General features: G+C 40.7%; 1 protein-coding gene across 5 annotated transcripts in view; it reads right to left on the bottom strand.

The window, feature by feature from the left end:
* ABHD5 (abhydrolase domain containing 5, lysophosphatidic acid acyltransferase) overlaps positions 1–18,137 on the bottom strand; it is a 61,879-nt gene that overhangs the window by 7,428 nt on the left and 36,314 nt on the right. For 3 of the 5 annotated variants that reach the window (XM_010817503.4, XM_024982896.2, XM_059879780.1), the window contains 3 exons: positions 17,631–17,742; positions 14,525–14,711; positions 12,671–13,950 (listed from right to left, as the gene is read on the bottom strand). In XM_010817503.4, coding sequence (XP_010815805.1) covers positions 13,861–13,950; positions 14,525–14,711; positions 17,631–17,742 — 389 coding nt within the window. In that variant the 3' untranslated portion in view covers positions 12,671–13,860. 5 annotated transcript variants of the gene reach the window in all.

Genomic DNA, 18,137 nt, shown 5'->3' with positions numbered 1-18,137 from the left:
AAAAAAAGTTTAAAGCTCCTCTTTCTGAAATGTTTATTAGATGGAAGATGAAAGTGAAAGTGTTAGTTGCTCAGTCGAGTCCAACTCTTTGTGACCCCATGGACTGCAGCCCACCAGGCTCCTTTGTCCATGGGATTCTCCAGGCAAGAACACTGGGGTGGGTTGCCATTTCCTTCTTCAGGGGATCTTCCCCACTCAGGGATCGAACCTGGGTCTCCCACATTGCAGGCAACTTTACCAACTGAGCCACCAAGGAAGCTTAGATGGAAGACAGACCTGGGAAATCCAATACTCATAGCCCTCATGACTTGTTTTTTTCCTATTTTTCTCTTTGTCAGATTTCCTTAATTTTGACTTCTAGATTACATCTCCAGGCAAGGGTTTTCCCATCAGCCAACAGCGGTCCTCAGGAGAAAGGTCAAGGTGAACCAGTTGATAGCCAAAGCCAGTAGAAGCTGACCCTGCAAAAGCCATGTGTGTAGGGCACCAGGCATGTCTACTGTAACAAGTTAAATGTCCCAAAGCTCCTAGCACATTAGTGTTCCATAAATGTTAGTTCTCATGAAGGATGAATACTATTTAAACACCAGCTTCTTAGCAGCAACTTTTTTTTTTTTTCACTTAATTTTATTTTGCATACCTTCTTCTTATGCCACCTCCTGCTTTAGCTTTCCTGACCCCCTAGGCCAGATGCAGTCTCTCTCCCTTTGGAACAATGCAACATGTTTATCTTTATAGTTAACAAAAGTACACAACAATAATGATGAGCAGAAACAGACTCCCAAATAGCTTATGACCCAGTAGGTGAGAGTGTACACCTTGCTCAATTTCCTGACTGGAGTCTCTGTTAGCGTTGAATTTGGCCTGAACTCTTACAACATTTTTTGGCACACCTTCCAACACAGAGAAACTTGTAATCATTCTGAAAACATCTCTGTACTTCTGGCTCATGGGAGAGGGAAGTTTCATGAGATTTAGATCAAAACTTGGCTAGATGACCGAATTACCTTTGTGGTGTCTGTACTTTTCTGTAAAGATCCTGCTCACTCAAACACACAGCAGGACAAATCCACACATTATTTGTAATGAGTGGCAACAATATGCAGAAGGAAGTCCAAATTAAAACAAAACAAAACAAAACCTCTAAAGGGAATGAGACTATTTTGCTACCAATGTCCTGGCTGACCACTCTTTAGCTTTACGATCTTGGGCAAGTCACTTAACTTCTCGGAGCTTCATTTTACTCCTTGGTAAAATGGGGATGGTTTTTGGAGACACCTTTCAAATGTACCTGGTTCCATCCTCCACATTCTCCATATATACTTCCACATCCACCTGTTGTCCATAGGGGGAAATCCAAAATTTTATGAGGTACCCAGAACAGATAGTGAGGATGAGATAAGGTATTTTTGATGACCATCTTTCCATTCCTCAAACCCACCAGATTCCCAATTGTATATTCTCTGCCAAGCTCATCACAGGGTCACCGCCGTTGAACATTCTTTTAACTGCTCGTTTACAGGGAGGGGACCTACTGCTTTTCCCTAAGAGTGGATCTCTTGGGAGCTCTGTCCAAGGCCATGATGGTTTGAGTTGCAATAAAAAGATAAAAAACTTATATTTTAAAATGAACCTATTCTTTGCTGCTCCTTGCTGCTCAGTCTCTCTTCCAGCAAACAGATTAGGAACCAGAAAACCCTGGCTTTTACAAGGAATTCTGAGCCACACATCAGATTATAAACAGCAGGTTGGAAGTGTGGTAAGAATGCCAGTTGCTTGAATGCTGAGGATGGGTTTATCTTCGGACACCCAGGGCTTTACGTGCAAGTCGTGGTGATATCCATTTTGAGCCCCCAGGCCTCATTCCTCTTTCTTGGGTCTCATACCTCTGACAGTGGTGGTTGCTCAATAGCTATGTGTGTGACACCTGCACTAATGGCTGGCTCCTGTCCCCACAGGCCAAAGATGAAGAGTGAGCTGGATGTCAGCTCCAATTCACAGATCACAGGACTGTGAGTCATAGAATTCCATGTTATATTAATTAAAAAATTCCATTATAATAGTAAACAAACCCCTTAGTAGAGCCAGCTTATTATTTTCAGATTCCTTCTTTATCAGCATTAGGGAGTGGAGCTGTGGAGGGAATGTATAAAGAGCATCACTTCCTAGGGCTGTTATGGGTTAGGTTTAGGGAGTTGTGAATCGTGTTCATCAGCCATGCAGAAGTTTAAAAGCATTCACCCCTCAAGACTTGTGCTATCAGACTAAAAAGATGTCACTAATCTTATTCTACAGGTGGTGCCATGGGGTTTTGAGCAATGCAGAATACTGGGGTACTTAATCTGAAGTTGTTAGAACCTTCCTGATTTCTGAGAATTTGGCATCTCTCAAGAATATAAGCATTTCGCTTTTTCTGACTTGGTAGAAATGTATAGCCCTATGGCTATTAGATGACAAGGAGTCAGCATGGCTCCAAGCATAAGAATGAGAAATGTAATTCTAGGGAGGGCCAAGGCCTTGGAAATAATGGGCCAACACAACACTGCAAGCTCTGGAGCCACTGGTGGGCATGGTAAGCAAGGCGTGTGAGGCCCACAAAAGCTAAATATAGAAAGGTTTAAAAGGAAGCTGCTTTAGGGAGATGACATAGAAATGACAGTTTCCAGATAGGGACTGACTGCAAACTATGTTTGGTTTTCATCTCAGCTAGGTTTGGGGTCAGATTCTCTAAAAGCAGTGCAAATCCCACACGACTTTTCCTGCACTGGCTAATTCTTGTTGACCTTTCTGCAGTACAGAGAACTCTCCATAGACTAAGTACGGAAACAAGGTGCAAGTGTGTCTTGCAGTGATGGAAGCCTCTCCCTAGCCTGGTCCCAAGCTTGTACAAAAGGAATGCTAGACAACAATGATCTCAAAGTCTGATTCAAGAGCTCTGCTTCTAGGACAGCTGGGGAAGATCTGACTGGAGACCAATCCACCCATCTGTAACCACTATAAACTGAACAAGACCAAGAAACAGCTTCCTGAAGGCACCAGAGAAGAAACACAGGCAAGCAGAGTCAGGAAGGGACTTGATACTTGGAATGGAGAGAACAGCATATTCACAACTCTTAGCTTGAGGAACTCTGCCACAACCCAGGACTCTGGTAGACAACCAGCAGTCTTTCTGGCTTCAAGAGCCAGACAGCACAGTATAGGGCAAGCATTGCTGTTGCTCAGTCACTAGGTCGTGTCCAACTCTTTGTGACCCCATGGACTGCAGCACGCCAGGCTTCCCTGTCCCTCACCAATTCCTGGAGTTTGCTCAAACTCACGTCCATTGAGTCAGTGATGCCATCCAACCAACTTATCCTCTGTCGTACCCTTCTCCTCCTGCCTTCAATCTTTCCCAGCATCAGGGTCCTTTCTAATGAATTGGCTCTTCCCATCAAGTGGCCAAAGTATTGGAGCTTTAGCTTCAGTAGCAGTCCTTGCAATGAATATTCACAGTTGATTTCCTTTAGGATTGACTGGTTTGATTCTCTTGCAGTCAAGGGACTTTCAAGAGTCTTCTCTAACACCACAGTTTGAAAGCATCAATTCTTCAGTGCTCAGCCTTCTTTATGGTCCAACTCTCACATCTGTACATGACTACTGGGAAAACCATAGCTTTGACTATATGAACCTTTGTTGGCAAGCATGGTCACTGCAAAATGATGGGGAATTCTATAAAGGGGAGAGCCAAAGAAGGGAGCCTTTAAAGTCTGTATATAATCTCTGTCCAAACTTCCAGCTGGTTGACAGGTCCAGATTATAGCTAAGGATGTAACAACTGAATTGAGATTTCAGCTGTCACCAGGAGAGAAGTGTTTGTAGTGGTCTGAATCCAATCAAATTAAACAATAAACCAAACAAAAAAAATCAACCCTCCTATGTCAGACGTATTGGGGGTGGAGGTGGGGTGTTAACATGTAGATTCCTAGGCCCACAAATCAACAGCATCAGAATCTCCTGAGCGGAGGGCCTCAACTCCGTGCTTCTAACAAGCATCCTCAATGATTCAAGCATAGAGCTCCAGCCTCGCTGTTTCTAGAGCTGACGCAGTCCGCAACTCATGCTCAGATGTTTGCTGAAAAGACTGCACCTGAAGATGCAATGTCTGTCTGCCAAGAGAAATGTGTCAGCTACCCACATTTTTGGTGCTGGGCACATGAAGCTGTGAAGTCATGTGGAGACACAGAGATGCTTCCCTCCTTCAGATCATCACTGAAAACTTTTATGGTCTGTCCCATCACACAGGGACAGGACAGCTGCCCCTCAGTAGTCTCCCACAGGTCAGCACAAGGCCTCCCGCCTCCACCAGCTTTTCCTCTTTGGATCCCACCCACCCCATGGAAAGCAGCATGTTCAAGCCTTGAATAGATGTAAGTTAAAGATGTGTTGGGGTTTCCATAAGTCAGCAGAGATATAGCAAGCTGGTTGGCACTGCTGCTGCTGCTGCTAAGTCGCTTCAGTCATGTCCGAAGGTGAAATACCAGTCATTCGTGTCTGGCGTCTTGGTCACAATATTTAATCGCTTCCACTGCTGTAACTTCCAGCTATAAAAACATTCACAAGTTAAAAACTAGGCTATAGCTCATCAGGAACACAACAAACGCAGCAGTAATGTTTGTAATGCACCTATCCCCTTGTCCTGGTCATTGTGACTAATACATCTAATTTTACCAAGGAGGACTTGGGCCAGTCATTCAGCTTTTCATACCCGTCTCCACAAGTGTCCCAAGTCATACAATGCAACAAACCTGATTTAGAACTCTCAGCCCTCACATCTGTCAGCTAAGCAACACTTCTCTCAAAACAGATGCACTGTTCAATAAGGAAGAAGGCCTGGGTTAATTTAGATTTTCAAACAATTAACCAGCACTTCATGAAAACTCTATGCCTTAAGTGAGTTTATAGAAATTTATTTTAAGGATTAAAATAGTTGGTGGAATAAAATTCTTTACCCATTTATTTAGTAAACTACTTTGATAAGAATGTTTTTCAGGGATTTCCCTGATGGTTCTGTGGTTAAAACTCTGTGCTCCCCATGCAAGGGGCTCAAGTTCAATCCCTTGTCACAGGGAACTGGGTCACACACACCACAGCTGAAGACTGAAGATCCTGATTGCCATAACTAAGAACCAGAGCAGCCAAAATAAATAAATAAATGAATTTATTTTGGGGTGTTTTTCAATTTTAAATCTGGGGCTCATCAAGTAATCCTAAAAGCCAGATTCTAGCCAAAAAAGACATTCTAACCAGTTCTAAGTATAATGTTAAACATTTTTTCCTAGAGAGTTTTTAGAGGAACAGGAAAAATATGGGGTGCATGTGAGATGGGGAAGAGACAGAAATAGAGGGAGAGTTTCATAAACGGGGAGACAGATATTCTAATTCAAGTCCCCCTTTCAACATGTTTATGCAAAAAACAGCAAAGAGGGCAGCTTCACGTTGGGGCTATGTTTCTATTAATACCTAAAGGCCAACAGAGGCCTGTTACAACTTCATAGTCCAGTTTTCAACAGTTAAATGACTGAGACTTACAGCTTCTCACACTCTGAACACCTGGCCCTCTCCCTACACTCTGGGTCTCACATCCACACAGAATACTGAGCCAGCAGGCCCCTTCAGTTATTTTCCTACCTGCTTCGTATGTAAACAAGATGTCTTTCTATATTTTACAAGCTTTTTATCAAAACATAAGGAAGGCACAAGGACTCAAAACTTACAAAAACATGTATGACAAGGAATTGTCCTCTTCAAAGCTATTATTAACAAACTCATCAAAAAGTCTATATACATATATATATATATATATATATATGAGTACATGGTAAGTATATTCTGTATATATATATTTATGAGTGTATACATACACTGGGGCTTCCCAGGTGGAGATAGTGGTAAAGAACCCTACCAATGCAGGAGACACAGGAGACATGGGTTCAATCCCTGGATTGGGAAGATCCCCTGGAGAAGGGCATGGAAACCCATTCCAGTATTCTTGCCTGGAAAATTCCATGGATAGAGGAACCTGGCAGACTATAGTCCATATGATCACAAAGAGTTGGACACGGTTGAAGCAACTTAGCATGCACGCATATGCGTATGTGTATATATATATATGAAATGCTATTCTGAATTTTGGAGGGTTTTCCTTTGGGTTTTTTCATTAAAGATATTTTGGAAATTTTTCATATTGTCACTTTATAGATAGACCTACCTCATATATTTCATTTATTCCAACTTATAGAACATGAGTAAATTATTACAAATTATAGATCATGGGTAAGTTTTGATACATGTATGTACTGAGATCTACCTCATTTTTAACACTATATAAATACTCCCGTGTGGAACTAAATCAGTCATATATTGGGTTCCAGATTTTTCACACTACAAAGTGGCAATGAACAGCTGATAGCTGTCTCTGCACACTGGTGTTGGTGTATTTGTGGGACTAGACACTGGAAGCAAAACTGCTGCATCAAGTGGTATGGGGCGTGTATCATTTCACGGTATATTTGATTGGCCAAAAAATTCGTTGAGGGTTTTCTATGACAGCCTACAGAAAAAAACCAAATGAACTTTTTGGCCAACCCAATATTGTAAGTTATTTTTCAAAGGGGTGATTACAGTCTCCCCAATAGTATGTGAGAGTCCCTAGCTGCCCTGAGCTTTGCTAATACATCACCCTAACCATCCTTTTCTGCATCATCATATCCCTCCTCTGTAGAGTTAATCATAAGGTTTCCTCCTCCAGATATTACTCACTTTTTTCTGCTCTTTCTTTACTCCCAGAATATTGGAAATAAAAGCAAAAATAAACAAATGGGACCTAATTAAACTTAAAAGCTTCTGCACAACAAAGGAAACTATTAGCAAGGTGAAAAGGCAGCCTTCAGAATGGGAGAAAATAATAGCAAATGAAGCAACTGACAAACAACTAATCTCAAAAATATACAAGCAACTCCTACAGCTCAACTCCAGAAAAATAAATGACCCAATCAAAAAATGGGCCAAAGAACTAAATAGACATTTCTCCAAAGAAAACATACAGATGGCTAACAAACACATGAAAAGATGCTCAACATCACTCATTATCAGACAAATGCAAATCAAAACCACTATGAGGTACCATTTCACGCCAGTCAGAATGGCTGCGATCCAAGTCTACAAGCAATAAATGCTGGAGAGGGTGTGGAGAAAAGGGAACCCTCTTACACTGTTGGTGGGAATGCAAACTAGTACAGCCACTATGGAGAACAGTGTGGAGATTCCTTAAAAAACTGGAAATAGAACTGCCTTATGATCCAGCAATCCCACTGCTGGGCATACACACTGAGGAAACCAGAAGGGAAAGAGACACGTGTACCCCAATGTTCATCGCAGCACTGTTTATAATAGCCAGGACATGGAAGCAACCTAGATGTCCATCATCAGATGAATGGATAAGAAAGCTGTAGTACATATACACAATGGAGTATTACTCAGCTATTAAAAAGAATACATTTGAATCAATTCTAATGAGGTGGATGAAACTGGAACCTATTATACAGAGTGAAGTAAGCCAGAAAGAAAAACACCAATACAGTATACTAACGCATATATATGGAATTTAGAAAGATGGTAACAATAACCCTGTGTACGAGACAGCAAAAGAGACACTGATGTATAGATCAGTCTTATGGACTCTGTGGGAGAGGGAGAGGGTGGGGAGATTTGGGAGAATGGCACTGAAACATGTATAATATCATGTATGAAACAAGTCGCCAGTCCAGGTTCAATGCACGATACTAGATGCTTGAGGCTGGTGCACTGGGACGACCCAGAGGGAGGGTATGGGGAGGGAGGAGGGAGGAGGGTTCAGGATGGGGAACACAGGTATACCTGTGGCGGATTCATTTCGGTATTTGGCAAAACTAACACAATATTGTAAAGTTTAAAAATAAAATAAAATTAAAGAAAAAAAAACAACAACAAAGTTGTCTATACTGGCAACTTTCAATCTCCTCCATTCTTCCATTCTCTTTTGTTCTGTAAATTTCTATTATGGAAATTGTCAACTATGCATAAAAGTAAAGGAAATAGAATAATAAACTCTTAAATACATAAGCCCTTATGTATCTGTCACTCAGCTTCAACATAACATTCTGCTTATTTTCTCTACTTCCAGCTCCTTGCCTTTTTCTTTCTGGAATATTTTCAGGTAAATCCCAGTTATAAATTTAACCACAAATACTTAATATATACCTCTAACAAATAACAGCTTAAAAAAATACAACAGCACATAGTCACTACACCTATTTCACCCCATGAAATATCATCTGATATCCAATTGTCCTAAATTTTTCTTTGATTCCCAAAATGTCTTAAGTTGGTTCTGTGCAAATCAGGATCCAAACAAGTCCTTTAAGTTTCCCCAAACTTTTAAGTCCTACCACAACCATCTTTGTTTTATGCTTTCAATGTACTTAAGAAAATGGATTATTTCCATATTCTGGATTAAGCCTGTTAACATGGTCCTCAGTATCCTGTGCTTTCACAAATTGATCCTCAGATGTAAAAGGCTTGCTCAGATTGCAGTCAACTTTGTTTTGGACAACAATTCATCATGCCTGGTGTTGGGTTCTTGCTATTACAATAGGTCAGAGGCATGCAACTTCAGGCTGTTCCTTTTTTAGTAACACTGAATGTTGATCACTGGGTTCAGATGTTATCAACCTGAGCCATCTTTATTGGCGTTCCCCATAAATTTTTTACCAAATACTTTCAGCAGCATAGGTCCATTATTTCACTACAGGTAACAAAAGGGTGATTTCCTAATCCTGTCAAATCTCTGGCATTTCGTTATGATCCTTCAGTGAAAAACTTTCTCTCATCAAGTTAACCTGATACACAACGAAGTCAGGATAAATACTTCATTTTTCCAGTCAACAATTTTGAAAATACTAAGTTGGTGCACTAGTAGTCTCCAGAGATGACTGATGGATTATTATGATCTCAGAGATTTTTATAGATTCATGTCAACTGTTTTTTTTTTTTGATGCTCAAATTGTTCCATCTTTGGCCAATGGAAGCTCCTTATAGCTGGCTCCTGGGTCCTTTTGACATCACCTTACTCTTACTGCTTCCTTGCTTTCAGACACAAGATTGTCCAACCTCATTTTGAATCTTCCCTGCCCCTTTTAATGGGACAGTTTGGGTGCTAGGGTACGCCTTGCTCCTGGATTCTGATCGCTACCAGGCCTTTTCAATGGGTAAAGCTATGCAATATGCATTTCTTAGGAAGATAAAAATAGATAACTATATTTTGCTGGTATTTTCAGTGAAAAATGCAATTACGGGGTTTTTACTTGATTTTATTCTTGTATCTCTTCCTCTCTTGTACAAAAACCTTGGCTCTTAATTCCTTTGACATAATATTTGCTTTATCACATGTAAATACACAGTTTTAGAATGACAATACCAATATCATTGCTGAAAATAAAAATACTAAATGCAGTTCTGTAGTTCTTCAGTTTATAGGATATATTCCATTAGAAAAGTGCAAACAAAATGCTGGGCTTTGTGACCGCTTGAACTAATTCTTCTATGTGTGGTTACACAACCAACTTCATAGCTAGTTAAGTTTTAGCTGTTTTTTTTTTTTTTTTGTCCCCATGAGGCTTGCGGGTCTTCGTTCTGTGACCAGGGATCAAACCCGGGTCCACAGCAGTGAAAGCACCAGGTCCTAACCACTGGACCGCCAGGAAATTTCCTAAGTTTTCATTTTAAGAGTTGATTTTTTAAATGACAGAAAACACTGACTGGATTCCAAAGTAAAAAGTATAAAACAAGATACAGATCTAGGTGCCACCTCTTGCCAGCTCCCTACCCCTTACCCCCACACCCCGCCCCCCACACCCCGCCAAGAGAACTGATTTCTTAGTTACTAGTGTAACTAATCCTACCATTGCCTTTTAAAAAAAAAAAATTGAAGCAAATACATGTTTATTTTTTCATTTGTTTCCTCCTTTCTTACACAATCAGGTAACACAATCTCCTGCTCTTCATTTTCACTTCCTCGTCTCTGAAGATGACTCCAGGACAGCATTTTGGGGGGGAGGGAAGGGGCAGAAGTTCAAGACTGTATTTTCAGAGCCTGCAACAGTTGGTTAGCAGTGCTAGCAAAGTCGGTACAACCTGAAGGCCATCTCACCACCCTTTTCAGGCATTCAACAGCAGAATCCTTAAAAATAAGACTAGAGACCAACTGAGATGAGTCTCCATTGGGGGCAGTGGGAAGGGTGGGTGGTTCTGAAGCTTTCTCCCTCTTCCTCCTAAAGATGCTCCCTCATTTTTTTAAAAAACAGCTGTGCAGTATTCCACTGTATGAATCCGCCATGTTTATTCCATCGATCCCCTCTAGATGGACATTTGGCTGGCTTCCACTCTTTAGCTGTAATAAATAGCACTGTCATAAAGATTTTTACTCGTACACCGACTCATATTTTTACCAGTACACCTCAGACAGATACTTAGAAGTGAGACTAAGGTTGAGGGATAAACTTATATTTAATTTGAGAATTTTTAACAAATTCCACCCACAGGAATCGGTACTGTTTGGAGTGCCTGTTTCCTCACTGTCTCACTGTATAACTTGCACTTTTTGCGATTCAACAGGGAAGAAAGGTTATCTTGGTGGTTTTAATTTGCATTTCTCTTTTTATGTTTATCTTCATATGTTTAAGAGCTATTTGCATTTTATTTTCTGTGAACTGTCCATATCTTTTTGCCAATTCTTTCTGGTTCTTTTCAAAGTTTAGAAATTCTTTATGTATTAGGGTTATATCAGCCCTTTGTGATAAATGCTGAAAATATTTTTTGCCACTTTATTATTTACTTTTAACTTTGCTTTTTTTGGCCATCCAAAACTCTTTTCGTTAAACATATAAATTCCTCCTTTTATTGTTCCTGGATTTTCAGTCACAGGAATGTTTTCCCCACTTTCAGGTCACAAAAGAATTCAGGTATGTTTTCTTCCAGTTATTTAGAAGGTTTCATTTTTACAATTGGGTCTCTAATCCATTTGGATTTTATCCTTCTGTACAGTATGAGAAATGGATTCAATTTTATTATCTTCCATATGGTTAATGACATTTGTCTCAACATCACTTTTTGAAGTCTTTTTCTCCGCCAATAAGATGATTCCTTTATCATACACTAAATTCCTGGACTTTTCCTCCATTGTTTACAGTGTGATATATATCTAGTAGAGTTATCCCTCCTTCTGTACTGTTCTTTTTTTGAGTTCTGGCTATTACTGTTTATTCTTTACAATACCTTTATGTAGGAAAAGACTTGTTTAATTGGAATCTAGTATGCCCTTTAAATATAAATATATGATGTATATGAATGGAGAAATTTCAAAAGTACTTCTAGATAATATTCTAAAACCAACTCCAGATAAACTAGAGTTTGTTTGTTTTAAAACTAGTTTTAGAAGAAAACAGAAATCATACTAGTGGACACATGGATACAGGTAAAGCCAGGGGTGGAACAGCCTTCCCTTAGAATGCAGACACTAGTGAAGTGAAAGTCGCTCAGTTGTGTCTGACTCTTTGCAAGCCAGAATACTAGAGTGGGCATCCGTTCCCTTCTCCAGGGCATTTTCCCAACCCAGGGATCGAACCCAGGTTTCTGACATCGCAGGCGGATTCTTTACCAGCTGAGCCACAAGGAAAGGCCCACAAGGGAAGAATGTAGACAAGTGTCCCTCAACACTCACTGCATCCATGGTCCTATGATAACTAGTATAAACCAACAGGACCATACCAAAGACAAGAAAACACACACTGGTCCTACTGCTACTATCACAGTCACATTTTTTTCTATAAAATAAGGTACCTTGTGCATGATGTAGCAAAGTCAAATGCTGAAATAGATTCTTTTAAGAAAAGAAAACATTTAGGACCCACTGTATTTTCAGGAACTCAAGGATTGTGAACTTTTGTGCTAGCTCAATCGTCACAAAATGACATACACAACAGCCCAAGGTAAAATTCGCCTTTAAAAAAAGAATTATGACAATAATTTTCAAAGAAAGCAAAATCAGTCAGTAGGAAGATAAGTTCCACTTGACATTTGGGTACATCTTTTCCCTAAATCACTTGGAACATCAGTGGCCAGAAGCCCCATTTAAGTGAACCTGGTAACTTCCCTCTAAGGGTTAGGACCACATTTCCTGTGCAGAAACCTTCTTGGACAACTGAAAACTGCCATTCGCCCAGCAAAGGAAAATGAACAGAGACTGGAGAGTATGTCAAATAAAAATACCAAAATAACCCACATTATTTGCACCATTAATAGTTCTGAATCTAAAAAGTAAACGCTACTTTTATTCTCCAGGCTAGGGTTAGCTCTCCTGTTACCTTCTGTCCTAACCCAGTCCATCCCAAAACAGAGACACAAACTGCTCACTGGGAAGCTATCTGTTGTGCTTCAGTAAAATTTGCTGGGTTTTTTTTTTTTTTGGTATGGGAAGATGATGTTGAAAACAGAATAACTGGTCTTCCTCACAGTTCATCAACTTCATTTCCTAACAGCTAAAACTTTACTAACTGATCATTTTTCAAATGCAACAATCAAAACCATGAAGTCACTGTTTGCTCTAGTTCACCATTTTTATTTACACAACCATCTTTTTCCGAGACCGGCAACGTGAAGCGAAACAAAAGGCAAAGGTGCCTTGCTGGTGACCACCCTCTGCCATTTCTTTTGCAGAGGGTCTTCTCAGTAGTAGCCAGGTACCACGTGGGGCTTCTTCACAGTTTCAGAGAAGCATCCCTTGTAGTAACACAGCAAGAAAGTGCTACGGCTGATGGTAGTTACTGTTGCATAGTTCAATCACCTTACAGAACGTTTGTCATATAACTTCAAGTATGTAAGTTATTTAATCAACACAAAACTCTTCCAAAAAAAAACAACAACAACCAATATTAGCTGACTTCTGGCGCCATGAGACATAATGGCACCACCAATTTTTATATTTTAGTGGTAAAAATATAATCCAGTTTTAGCACCTGTCTGTAAGAGTTAGATGAAAATATATGATTGGCTTACTGGAAGGTAATAGTCTTAATGTCCCCTCAGTGAGGGAATCTGTTCCTTCTGCTGCATCCTGGCTCACAGAAAAGAATAACAGTATTAATGGGAGAGAAAAGCAGAGACTTTTAGTTAAGGTTTTTCAGCACATGAAATACTCAGAGAAATCAATACTAGAAATCAGTTTCCATCTTCCTAACCAAAACCCTGTCTCAATACTTCATTTCAAAAACAAAGTGACATATTCTAAGAAAATAACAAATTTTTACATAAAAACACTGAATTTTGAGTAACTCTATCAGTTATTGGACACAGTATATATAAGCAAGGAAAATAAAGTGCACCTTTGGAGTATATAAAATAATAAACTCAGAAAACCACTTGTTAAAATTGGCAATATAGATGGCAATATAAAAAGTACCAGACCTAGCAAAGTTAGATAGAAATAAAAATTTCAGTTGAAAAATTACAGTTTTTCAGTATGGCAGAGGGACAAATAACCTTTTATTACAGTTACTGGATTTGGAGACTCATATATTTTGATTTTGTGTAGGACAAAGGAAAGTCATTCCTCTAGAAAGCACTAACTGGTTTAAATGTGTGAGCAGCTTCATAAAGAAAACATGTGCAAAGTACAGTCAGGAAGACTGCCTGGTTCTCGTGTCAGATTCCTTACTCTGCGTCCCAGACGGTAAATTACTGCTGAGGAGCGTGTCGGCGTGTGGCTTTCCCACATCATCTGCAGTGTGCTCAGTCCACAGTGTCACAGATCTCCTTCACTTTCTGGTTGAAGTCTTCCGGCTGATCTGCATACACATAATGGCCTGCTCCCAGAATGGCCTAGGAAACCAAAAGCCGTCAGGTGGTCAGCGAGTAAAAGCATTTAAGAATGCTTTTACACACTTAAAGACACTGAGCAATGAAACTGACAACGGCTATACATGAATAAAACAGGAAAGAAAAAGCAATACTAATCCTCAGTGACTAGTATATATTTGATTAAATAAAGGATCTGAGAATAAAGAGAAAATCCAGTGAATCTTAGTAAAGTTTTAAGATGCAAAAATAACATTCTAGGTTGATCTTTAACAGTAGGGCGGACAGAAACACTAGCCAAGGTGAGAATGTGCTGCCTTGGGAGGTGGGAGAGATGGTACTGGACCCGTCTGTCCCTCATTTGGTCTCTCCCACCTTAGAGATGCTGTGGCTCCAAGACTGACAAGGCCCCAAGAATGGTGATTTGCTGTCTGGACACGAAGATTTGTTTGGATCAAACCCTGCCCCCATCACACATGACTACAGGTCTCTGACCAAGATGTGAAGGCACAGGGATGACCAGAGGGCTCAATGAAAGCAAAGGTAATAGAACAGACTTCATGTGCAACTGAGAACCAAAACTACATCACACACTTACTATCGTCTTCACGTATGACTGTGGTCGTAGTGACTGGATGCTGGTGCCAGAATCGCCATCCATGCAGGATCGGGCGCCGAAGATCACGGAAACTGGAATGTCAGGGTGCATTTTGCCAATTCGCTGGAGCATTGGCCTTTTTGCCCATCCATAAGGGATAGTCATGTTTTTGAACGCAGTCTCACCACTTAAAGAGAGAAAAATCACATGCATGATTCTGGGGGATAAGTGCACATCACACTCTCACCTCTGTTAAAACACGCTCATATTCAGATTCTCCCCCATTTAAGAAAGACTGCAGCTTGCACAGAAAATAATTTACTAGGAAGTGTAAGGAACCATCCTCACAGAAGATATACTTTTTTGTTAGATAAAGAAGGATGTTTTAACCTCTAAAAAAGAAATCTCTTACAAAAAATGATCCTCCTCCAAATCAAAACATGTAACCCTAAGTCCCTAACTATCAAATTTCCTTTGGGGAGAGTGGAAATATACTTTTCCCCCACTCTAACTTATTCACAAGGCAGCTTCTCCACAGGTTCATGACACCAGCTTTTTACCTTCAATGGCAACATCAACACCAAGATAAGAACAAATTCAGATTAAGTATTCTTTGTGAATTGTTACATATTTTAAATTTCTGCATATTATGATGTTTGACACCTTTGAAAACCTTTTTTAAAAAAACAAATATATATTTATTTATTTGGATGCACTGGGTCTTCGTTGCAGTATGTGGGATCTTCAATCTTTGCTGCAGCATTTGGTATCTTTAGTTGTGGCAAGTGGGATCTGGCTTCCTGACCGGGGATCGAACCTGAGCTTGGGAGCATGCAGTCTTAGCCAATGGACTACTAGGGAAGTCCCCCTAAAAACCTGTTCTGGCTGGGAAGAGACTGCCTCTTGGGGTTAACTTATTTTTAGAGATACCAAAGGACTCAGCTGGGACCACCCCTTCATATGCAAACTAACTAACATGGAGCTGTGCCTCTTCTGTCTGGCCTGAACATCCCAGGAGGTGATGTTCCTCTGCCTTAGTCATCCCAGGGCCAGGTGCCAAACAACTAGAAACCACCTGGATATCTTAGAGCCCACTGAAATAACTTAAGCAGTCCATCCTACGCTGCCCACCCTGCACTGCCTGCATCTCCCGCAGAACCCAGTAAAGGTTCCCTCCTGGAGTTCCCCTCACGCCTGTCTTCTGCCACCTGATCAGAACCTGCTGCATCTTCTGTGAGCCTTCCTCAGTGACCTCGCTCCAGGACCTGTGAGTATACTAAACTTTGTTCTCCTGAGCGTCTCCTATGTCCTCTCGTGTGGGCCACACCTGACTGAGCGTCACATAAAAGAATACAGAACGTCTGGCAAACTCCTCAGACAAATCCACTCTGCGGTCACTTCTCTGGTCTCTTTGTGGTACTAGGCATACTTGTGAATGGCCATTTGTGAATTCAAGTTCCACCACAGGATAGGCCACAAACTAGGCCTACATGGGCACACGTGATTGTGAAATGTGAGTAGGTGAAGAACAAAACACTGAAACCACACAGGAAGACAGATGAGTTCCCTGGAACAGGCCACTAACGATTGCTGGGACAAGTCAGTGAAGTGTTCAGACTGAATCCACCCAAGTCAAGTGCCTGGTGAGTCACAAAACATCAATCACTTGCAGACTCCAAACCTCTGCAGCCTCCCTCCCCTTTGGCAGACAACCTATAACTTACTTTATCAAAAAGATGGAAGCTACAGCTATACCTCCAGTGCTCTCATGGCCTCAATCTTTTTAATAAAGTAGGTGTACATATTCTTTGAGAGAAGTGGTGTTAGTTGCTCAGTCGTGTCTGACTCTTTGCAACCCCATGGAAGGTAGCCCTACCAGGCTCCTCTGTCCATGGGATTTCCCAGGCAAGAATACTGGAGTGGGTTCTCATTTCTTTCTCCAGGGGACCTTCCTGACCCAGGGACTGAACCCAGATTTCCTGCCTTGGCATCAGATTCTTTACCATCTAAGCCATCAGAGAAGCCCTGAGATGAGTGAGAGAGGCAAAGAAAAAAAAAGGGAAGGAGCTATTTCTGCATCTCACCTCTCAGCCTTTCACCCAAGTCTGGATTAGAAAGGATGAGAAACCATTTTTATATTTTTAAGTATAGTCTATGGCCCACCTCTACTGGAATCATCAGAAGCGTCTGGTAAAGATGCAGCCCAGAACCACTGAATCAGTCTCAGAGACAGGGTTCAGACACCACATTTCTGATAAACTACTTCAACAATTCTGGTACAGAAAGAAGAATGGAAATCAGAGCTCTCACCATCACACTCCGTTCTTGATCCTCTCCATACCGACTCTAGGCTCTGCTTTCGGGGCTCCTCCCAGCTCCTCAAGACTTTCAAGCTCCATTCTCTCCACTGGCACCTTGTATTTGACATCTAGAAGTCTTTTTTTTTTTTTCTTTTAAATAAGCTATACCTTTGCTTGGCTCTCTTGCTTCCTCTAGCTACTATGCTCTCTCTCCTAATCACTGTCAAAATTAATATAGACTCCCCATCCCCTCTCCGCTCTCAGTGTATCTCAGGCTGATGCACAGTACTGAAGAGGTGCTGTGTACAGAAGGGTGCCATCAGCAAATGAACTTGAAAAGGCTGCCTTGTCTCTGCCACACGCCTGGGAGATGTAAAACCCTTTGGAATAATAAATGGTTCTAAGAAGATCTATGGTATAGAAGACCATTTACTTTTGTTTACACCAGAGCTCCTTTTTTGTACAACATTCATACTCAGTTTGAGAACACTGTTTTATTTGAAATTCTTTATGATCTCTCAACTCTGGTCACCTTAATAAGACGCCAGAGACCAAGACTTCCCTTCAACTTGTCCATGGGCCCCTTAAGGGAAGAAAGTACATCTGACTTTTTAATCTCTCATCAGAATCCAGTACAGTGTTTTACATCACAGGTTCTCCATGAATAGATGAGCAAATTAAGAACTACTTGTCCTTTTAAATTGAGTCATTTACATACTGATAAATATCTCCTGGACTGTTCACACATTTTCAAAAAAGAAAAGTCTAAAACACAAACACAGTAGATTTAGAATCGAGACCCTTACCTTGGAGTCTGGACATTACAGTGGTAGATGTATTCCGTCACTGTATCATCGTCAAACATTGAAGAATACTTCCGTTTGAAATCAGGCCTTAAACGCTGTACTAGACTTAAACCTATATAATAGAAAACAAACATTTTAAGTTGTAATTAATTTATATAATAGTAGAGAAGATTTCGGGGCTTCCCTGGTGGCTCAGTGGTAAAGAATCAGCCTGCCAGTGCAAGAGATGCAGATTCAGTCCCTGGGTCAAGAAGGTCCCCTGGAGAAGGAAATGGCAACCCACTCCAGTATTTTTGCCTGGGAAACCCCAAGGACAGAGAAGCCTGGCTGGCTACAGTTCATGGAGTTGCAAAGAGTCAGACATGATTGAGTCACTAAACGATACTAAACAAGAGAGGATTTCAGTGTTTGCTTCTATAATAAATATTAAATGCTACATTAGGCATATGTTCAAATACGCACTTTAGGTTCAAAAAAGCACAGATCCTAGAAATTGGTCTCAAGTTC

Source organism: Bos taurus, chromosome 22 (assembly GCF_002263795.3).
Source record: "Bos taurus isolate L1 Dominette 01449 registration number 42190680 breed Hereford chromosome 22, ARS-UCD2.0, whole genome shotgun sequence".
Taxonomy (NCBI): domain Eukaryota; kingdom Metazoa; phylum Chordata; class Mammalia; order Artiodactyla; family Bovidae; genus Bos; species Bos taurus.
This window is presented reverse-complemented; position numbering and strand designations above follow the sequence as displayed.